Here is a 9080-nt window from a genome sequence, read left to right as displayed (position 1 = left end):
GATGCTTCAGATAAAGGTTTATCAATCAAATTTAGTCAAACTGACTTTCATGTCAGGTCTTGTGCAGAATGTAAGTATAAAAGCATCAAGTCTTCCAAAATCATGTGGGAAAATGTATTATTGTCTGTTGAAACCAAGGTTGAACCTTTTGGCCATAATTCCAAAAGATGTGTTTGCTGCAAAAACAACTCTGCACATCACCCAAAGAATACCATACCCACAGTGCAGCATGGTGGTGGCAGCCTCATGCTTTGGGGCTGTTTTTCTTCAGCTGGAACTAGGGCCTTAGGGTGGAGGGAATTATAAACCGTTCCAAATACCAGGCAATGTTGGCACAAAACCTTGTGGCTTCTGTTAGAAAGCTGAAGATGAAGAGGAAGTTCACTTTTCAGCTTGACAATGACCCAAAGCACACATCCCAATCCACAAAAGCATGGCTTCACCAAAAGAAGATTAACTTTTTGGGATGGCCCAGCCAAAGCCCGACCTGAATCCAATTGAACATCTGTGGGAAGATCTTAAGGGGGCTTAAGGAGATGTCCTCGCAAAATGACGGATTTGGACCACTATTGCAAAGAAGAGTGAGCAAATATTGCCATGTCAAGATGTGCCATGCTTATAACCTCCTATTAAAAAGGACTGAGTGCTGTAATATAATCAAAAGGTGCTTCAACAAAGTATTTGTTTAAGGGTGTGCACACTTATGCAACCAGGTTATTGTAAGTTTTTTTTTTTCGACTCAAAGATTTGTTTGTTTTTAAATTGAATTGTTCACGTTGTAGGTCACATTTAAAGGTGTAAAAAGTTCTGACATCATTTATCTTTGTCTAATTTTTAACATCACAAAAACCTGGCATTTTAACAGGGGTGTGTAGACTTTTTATATCCACTGTATAAAAGTCAGCCCTAATGCAGAGCCTTCGGGAACCCTACATGCAATGTCCTTTGTTTCTGACACAAGTGACACGTATCAACAAAATTCCTACCCAGTTTCTAAAAGCTTAAAAACTTGCTTTTATGGTAATTGTCAACCACACACAGCTGCAACATGGCCAACGGGATTGATCGTGGCCACTCTTTAATGCTTGTGATTACATGCCCTTGATTTAACTTTTGCAATTAACCTATTCTTCTTGTCATTCACAAAGATAGACTAGTAACATAATGAACTGTCATTTGAAGATTCAATATTTACATAACGGTCTGCTAAAAAAAAAGTTTGGGGAAAAAAGTACTGTTGTGGTATTGGTGTCAAATTTAAGGTGTTGTAATTGTTGTCATGCATGTGTTTAGCTCACTTTAAACTTCAACTTCTGATATTTGAAAGGTGGCGCCGGCTGAAGGCTCAGATGATTGAAAAGCGTTCCAAGCTGGGTGAATCCCAGACCCTGCAGCAGTTCAGCAGGGATGTGGACGAGATTGAGGCTTGGATCAGCGAGAAGCTGCAAACTGCAACCGATGAGTCTTACAAAGACCCTACCAACATCCAGGTACATATGTGGCTTCTACTTGCACAGGCCAAATTCACAGAAGTCCATATTAGCACAGCTAGTCTGAAAGTAGTGCATGGACTCCCTTCAGAATGGTTTTAAGTGTAAGCGTAAATTCCACCCATGAGTGTAGTGAATAGAAAAGATAATATCTTAAGTAAATCTTTAGGAATTTAAGCAGAAATTGTTTATTTTCACAGATCATAACTGATTTCAGGGCCACCTGTCCTTAGCTAAATTAAAATTACTAATCTGTTTGTCTTGTTTGATTGATGATACTTATCTTTAACTTTGTCAAATCCCTCCCTGTGTCCTGGTTGAAGTGAGACTGAATTTTTCTCCCACTGTCTTATTTTTTTTCTTTTTATAGCTGTCCAAGCTGCTGGTAAGTTTGAGTAATGTGTCAGCTCACTAACAACCAAGCAGGTTGTCCTCCATGTGTCCATGTCTTTGCTATATGTGTGTGTATGTGTGTGTGTTTGTAAACATGACGTAGAATAAGCACTCCGTCCATCTTAAGTTTGTCCCTCATCAGCACTGAGTGCCAGCTTCTTTTCAACCTGGTTTTAATTTTATTATTTTAAGATAAAACTTGAGTTTTTGTTCATTTTGTAGATTTCTTTTGTCATTGAAAGCGTCTAGTTGTTGGGGGAGGCTTCCATTTTATTTAATTTTTTTTCTATTCTTGAGGGGGTTATCTTTAACTTATAACTTGCTTCAGATGTTTGATTCGGCAGTCAAACTTATTAAATTGACGATTAGCAAGTGGACAAATTCTAAATTGTAAAAAGAAGTTGTTGGCTCTTTGCCTAAGTGGGTCTGTATATAATGTTGGTTATGTCCCGATTGCAAGTATTGGATCAGGGCCAATATGGGTATTTTTTAACTGATCAGGGATCAGCATTCACTCTGGTAACCTTACTTTGATCATTTACATCAGCTTGCCGTGAAGCGATTCCTAGCAAACATGAAACGTAAAAAACCCAGCTATAATATAAACTAAGCTTCAAACCACAGAGATTCTGTTAGAAGCTACAAACGTACTGAGAGCTGGAACTAAAACAAAGTAGTTTTTTTTTTTCAAAATTAGCTCTGTTGCAGATGTTTTCTTGTATACTGCCATTTTGTGTTCTTCACTTGTTTGTCCTGTATGTCTGTCGATGCCCAACACATTGTCTGTCATGGTCGGCGTCTTGTGTTGAAGTAATTATTTTAGTTTTATTTCACCCTCTAGTTTTTTTTGTCACAAAGTAGTTTACATTAACAAAGACATTTTGCCAAGCATTGTAAAACTAACATTAAAAACAGTTTTATTTGACCTTAATGATGCTTCAGATAAAGGTTTATCAATCAAATTTAGTCAAACTGACTTTCATGTCAGGTCTTGTGCAGAATGTAAGTATGAAAGCAATGCTACATGTTAAGTGTGTATCTCAATTTAAGGAGCGTTCTGAACATTTGAACTGTAAAAGCAGAGCTTGTCCACCTTGTGATTCTCATGTTGTGTCCATGTTTCATGTGTGTACTGTCAGAGTAAGCATCAGAAACATCAGGCATTTGAGGCCGAGCTGCACGCCAATGCAGACCGAATCCGTGGGGTCATTGATACTGGCAACACTCTGATCCAGAGAGGAGCCTGTGCCGGCAGCGAGGACGCAGTCAAGGTATATTTTTCACATATTCAGTCATACAGCATTCACAATATACAGACAAGTTTATTGTTAAAGATTGGGCATTCAGCAGACACTCTTATGACATATTATCAACAAAGAGAAAGACATAACATTACTCTAACCAATCATGTAAGAGCTTGAGAAAGCGTTAAAGTTGGAGGTGGAGAAATGTTTTTAAAGAGATGGTTCAGATTAATTTCACCCTAGGGTCCATTGCACTTGCATGACCTCATGCCAAACATCCCCCAGAAGCCTTCTTTTGATCAGAAAAATCCCAATTAGATATTTTCCTCAAATAGTTCAGCTCTATTGCAAGACATGGATTCTGTTGAAAATCAATGGAAATTGATTAGCTCTCCAGAAGTTATATGTAAGAACACAATCTTAAATGCAGAACTGTAGTGAAGAAATGAAAATAACTTCAATCATGACCACAGGCACGCCTCAACGCTCTGGATGAACAGTGGCAGTTCCTTGTCAACAAATCTGCAGAAAAGAGCCAGAAACTCAAAGAGGCCAACAAGCAGCAGAATTTCAACACGGGCATCAAGGACTTTGACTTTTGGCTCTCAGAGGTGAGAATCTGCATACCAGATACATGTGTAAAAACGTTTGACACACTAATGTACGGAAAAAAATCTCAAATATGTGGTGCACATTTGTTCTTTCTCAGGTGGAAGCTCTTCTTGCTTCTGAAGATTATGGCAAAGATTTGGCCTCAGTCAACAACCTGCTGAAGAAACACCAGCTGCTGGAGGCTGATATTTCTGCCCATGAGGTTAGAGTTGGATTGATTTCCGATTTCACGAACCAGGCTACGCCAGGTGAATTTGTTGCTAACCAGTCAAACCAGAAATTTTAACTATGACACCTTGCAAATAAAAAGTAGCCGACATGTCAGGCCTAAATCCAACTATTATTACTTAGTATTGCAAGCAGTGTTGGGCAGAAGCTATTTAAACAAGTAGACTTTAGACTTTACTATCCCCAAGGGAAAATTATTTATCACAACACTTTATGTTATGGACAGCACGCTTACAGGTAAACAGAAGTACAAACTTCTAACAGAATGACAAGCAGGAAAATAACACAAAGTCATTGATAGTGGTTGCTGGTGAATTTTCCCTGGCTGTTTTGTTAAGCGCTGTTAGGGCTGCAGGCACCAGCCTTTTGCCATAGTTAGCTCTCTTGCACTGGTACCTGTGCATGTATTTGGGGACTAATGTTATTTTTAATGTATTAAAGCTTAACAGTAGCTGGTAGCTTAGCTCTCTACACTTTCCTGTTGTAGAAGTAGCCTAATTAACACTGGTAAAAAGGTATGTCAAGCAGACGAAAGAAGTGAGCTGAAAAAGACGAGGCGAAGTGTAAACACCTAAACCAAAGAGGTTATTATAATCTCACTGCAAAACAAAAAAACAAGGCTTAGAGGTACATTACCACCACCATGTGGACTGGAGTCACTACACTCTCCTTATGGACACTTCATCAGTCAGTCATCAGTCTCAATCAGGAGTAGCTAAGACAAGTGCCTACATCTAGTGGTAAAATCCAGTATATCGGTTTGGTGTATGATTTCAAACTGGTTTGACATTTTTTACACCGGCCCAAGCCTACATGAGGTATGTAGCTCATTATTACAAATGGCTCTGCATGTGGGTCAGCTGCTCTACCGGTAACCCAAGATCTTATTTCAGATCATTTGAAATTTTTAGACTCACTACAAATTACTAAAAAAAAGTTTAAGCAAACCATGTAAATACATTTATTGATTAAAAGTTACAATGAGAACCTCTAACCACCTTCCCTCCTGTCTCCAGGATCGTCTGAAGGATCTGAACGGCCAGGCTGACAGCCTGATGGCCAGCAACGCCTTCGACACCTCACTAGTGAAGGATAAGCGTGATGCCGTCAACAGTCGCTTCGCCAAGATCAAGAGCATGGCTGCCGGTCGCCGGGCTAAACTCAATGAGTCCCACCGCCTGCATCAGTTCTTCAGGGACCTGGATGATGAAGAATCTTGGATCAAGTAAGAGAAACATTCCACATCAATTATCTGATCCATTTCCTTAATGCATGCACAATTGCTCAATGATGAAGAGTCCTAGATCAAGAAAGATAAACATTCCACATCAGTTATCTGATCAACTTCCTTAATACATGCACAATTGTTGATTACAATGCATGCATTACAAAATCGTGATATAAGCTAACCAAGAAAAAGAAAAGCAGGCAAGGTAGGTAAACATGGCAGGCATTTAGTTATCTAAGTTGGCTAGAGTATATGCCTAATATCTATCTAATATCTAAACGGCCAGATAGCGATATCATATCTAAAAACATATCTAAATGTATGTAGCCTAAATTAACAAGTTTTAATAAATTAAAGCACAGTAAGGCTATGGGTGTGCTAACCTAGCTTGCTAAAAAAAATAGTTATTACCGTCACTACTGTTATTACCGTATATTACGGTATTTGATATTATTATTAAGTGTTTGTTTACTTAGCTAGGCCATTTAAGTTTATGCTGTAACTATGCTGGTCTGTTCTGTACACATACCACTTTTGAAGCAGAGCAAAGAGAAAGATGACTTCCAAATACAGAAAGTCTTGATGCAACCCAAATTGGCCTCAACTTAAACATACACAATTCTGCCCCAATACCAAACAGAGAAAAGAAGTTGCTCGTGAGTTCAGAGGACTACGGACGTGATTTGACAGGAGTACAGAATCTGAGGAAGAAACACAAGAGACTGGAAGCCGAGCTGGGAGCCCATGAGCCAGCCATTCAGGTAAGAGGGTCATCTATTTATTTGATAAGATTTTTGCAATTTAAATAGGCCACAGAGTTTTGTCCTCCAGAAAGCTCCAATACTTTCCCAATTTTCTAGTGTAGACATTTAATCTGGCAAACCGTTTTATGACTTTATGACGTCACACAGAACAAATAGTCTTGGGCTGAATAGAACCTGGGTCCCTTATCACAAGAACATAGGACATCAAGTAATTGGCCGTCCTTTGTTTAACATTTCCAACAATTTGGTGGGGCTTTTACACCAAGTCTAAACAATCCGAACAACTGGATCCAAAAATCCCGACTAACAGATGGCAAAGTTGCAAATATCTGAGAAATTTAGGCCTAGCGATTCCTGTGTCACATCCTCAAGGAGTTCAGTATGCCACCAAGACATTAATCCCCCAGTGTGACAATTCCCTTTTCCAAACATACCCTTCCAAAAAAGGGGAGATCTACCAATAGTTTGGATTTTTCCAAACACTTTAGAAAGTATTTAGATATGGATTTAGTTAAAACAGCCGGGCCACTTTGGTTCAAATTACATTTACGTGATCTGATGTGTTTTTGCTTCACCAAACAGTTTGACGGACAAGCTTTGTAAGGGTGATAGTGGGGCAAGAACAATTCCATAATGGGGGCTCTCTCAGGAGGAAGACAAAACACACAGATCACGTTGGTATTGTCAATGGAACAATTTGGCAACTTTTAAAAAGTAAACTTTTCATCCAGAATCTTAATGGCATTGATTTTGGCGTCTTGCGCTCGCCATCCGCTCAAAACGTAACGTAACTACTCTTTGGCCGGCTCGCAAAAAGTGTGTGCGGCGTGCCTGTTTTGTTTCCGGTCTAGCTAGATCCATTGTGGTTTTGTAGTTTTTCTAACGTTCCTAGTTGTTGCAGCATGTGAAAAAACTACAAAGTTTGCTCGGCCAAAAAGAACGGTAATCTTGCATTAAAAAAATTGACCCTGTTAAAATGGGTTTGAGTTAACGCCGTTAATGACGCCTGGAACTGACAGCACTAAATTGAACATCTTTGGTAGAACTCCTCTATCAATTGGTCTTTGTTATTTATTCAAAAGTAGACAGGTTTTTTCACCATTCCATATAAATGTCTTAAAAATATGACAGGGGAACCTCCAGAGGTGATCTGCTAGGTTTGGACACAAAAAGTAATTTCATTGGTTGCAGTACCCCTTTTACTATAACACCTGGGAAATTAGTCTCCCCCTTATGTCTGCTGCCAAAGGCTCCATGGCTAAACAAAACAACAAAAGGGACAGAGGTGAGCTCTGTCTTGTTTGCCTTCCAAGAGCAAAATTCAAAAATGAACCGGTTAATTTGCAGTGAAGCCTCTTATACAGCACCTTAATCCACTTCATACAAATGCTGCCAAACCCAAACATTTCTATAATTTTTAACATATAACCCCATTCAACCATATCGAGGCATCGAGGGAAATGGCAGCTATTGTCTGTCAGCTACAGACCATGAAATATTCTTAACATCATTCTGCATTAGGGAAATTGGCTGGTAATTCTTAGTCTCATGGCTCTTTACCTTTCTTAGGAATCAAAGTTATTTCAGCTTTTCTAAAAGTTAGTAGCAGTGTGCCCTTCTCCAGCGCCTCCCTATATAGCTTTAAAAGAAGTGGAAACAGTTCAGTTGCAAAACTCATTAAAAAAATTCTGCTCTGAAGTAGTCAAGCCCTGTGGCCTTACCCACAGGCCCATTACCGCTTTAATTTCCTCTTTAGTCAAATTGGCATCGTGGAGTTGTCTTTGCTCTTTTGTCAGTTTGGGAAGTCCTAATGGCTCTATGAAAGAACACATTTCTTCTTGGGCAACTGTGGCTCAGTGGTTGAATTGAACCAGTAACCTTCCAATTGGCAGGCAATTGCTCTGGTCGCCTGCCAATTGGAAGGTTGGTGGTTCAATCCCTGGCCCTGCAGCCCCATGTCAAAGTGTCCTTGGGCAAGACACTAAGCCCCGATTTTCCCCCAATGCTGCGCCATCGAAGTGTAAATGTCTGAGTGTGTATCTGTTGAGCAGGTGGCACCTTGTACAGCAGCCTCGGCCACAGTGTCTGAATGTGTGTGAATGGTGAATGGTTCCTGTATGATGTAAAAGCGTTTTGAGTAGTTGTTAAAACTAGAAAAGCGCTATATAAATACAGCACTACCATAGCTACTGTTCTTGCACGTTTATAAATAGATACGGTTTATAATGTCAGAGGAACTCAGGGATCTCACCGGAGTGGTTTTGAGTCTGACCCTTGACTGGGTCTGCTGGCCAGAGACTCTGTGTGCACGCTCAATCTCAATTTCTCCCTCAATCTCTAGCAACTCCTGAATCAACTCACCCAACTCTACTGCATGTCCTCCTCCCTTACTAGATGGATCAATTTCCTAAATCTTAAATTTTTTCCCAGAGCATGTCAACCTCTTTCTTGTTAGCAGACGGTTTTTCCAGTCTTTCCTTTTTCAGCCGCCTCTCAACTTTCAGTACGACCTTCAACTTTCAATGCAACTCTCATCCTCATCCATTCACATCAAAACAGACCTTCTAGCTCAGCCAAAATGTTACCATTCCCATTTTGTGAAAGGTATTCCTTCATAATCAGAGCGCCATAAAAATATATAAAAATGCTGATGTACTGTAATTCAAGACCATATGTTCTTTATAATAATACATGCCTTGTGTCCCCATCTGTAAGATAGTGTAACCACAATAGCATTAAAAGTTGCATTATTTTGACTCATAACAGACCTGGCCTGAACTGGTGATTGATTGTTGTCTTTAGTCCACATTCTTTCTCAGTATACGGAGAAATATTCTGGAAAACATTGGAGCTTTGCTATGCGGTAATAGCTTTATTCTGTATTCTTGCAGTCGGTGCTGGACACTGGGAAGAAGCTGTCTGATGACAACACCATCGGCCAGGAGGAGATTCAGCAGCGGCTCGCCCAGTTTGTCGACCACTGGAAGGAACTCAAAGACTTATCTGGAGCAAGGTAAGCCTGCTAAGATACACACTTGCCTAGGACAATGTACACACGATGCAATGTACAATGTACACAGATAGAAATAGTTTTGTAATGTGTGTGTGTGTGTGTGTGTGT

The 9080-nt window shown here is 39.8% G+C and overlaps 1 protein-coding gene across 6 annotated transcripts in view; it reads left to right on the top strand.

Moving 5' to 3' along the window:
- Positions 1–9080, top strand: part of sptan1 (spectrin alpha, non-erythrocytic 1) — a 52200-nt gene that overhangs the window by 33268 nt on the left and 9852 nt on the right. For 4 of the 6 annotated variants that reach the window (XM_034895495.1, XM_034895494.1, XM_034895491.1 and 1 more), the window contains 8 exons: positions 1328–1490; positions 1861–1875; positions 3023–3154; positions 3601–3738; positions 3837–3941; positions 4984–5192; positions 5836–5956; positions 8851–8972. In XM_034895495.1, coding sequence (XP_034751386.1) covers positions 1328–1490; positions 1861–1875; positions 3023–3154; positions 3601–3738; positions 3837–3941; positions 4984–5192; positions 5836–5956; positions 8851–8972 — 1005 coding nt within the window. The remainder of the gene's footprint in view (positions 1–1327; positions 1491–1860; positions 1876–3022; positions 3155–3600; positions 3739–3836; positions 3942–4983; positions 5193–5835; positions 5957–8850; positions 8973–9080) is intronic. The other 2 variants (XM_034895497.1, XM_034895493.1) reach the window with 1 other exon arrangement.

This window comes from Etheostoma cragini, chromosome 16 (genome assembly GCF_013103735.1).
Source record: "Etheostoma cragini isolate CJK2018 chromosome 16, CSU_Ecrag_1.0, whole genome shotgun sequence".
Lineage (NCBI taxonomy): Eukaryota > Metazoa > Chordata > Actinopteri > Perciformes > Percidae > Etheostoma > Etheostoma cragini.
This window is presented reverse-complemented; position numbering and strand designations above follow the sequence as displayed.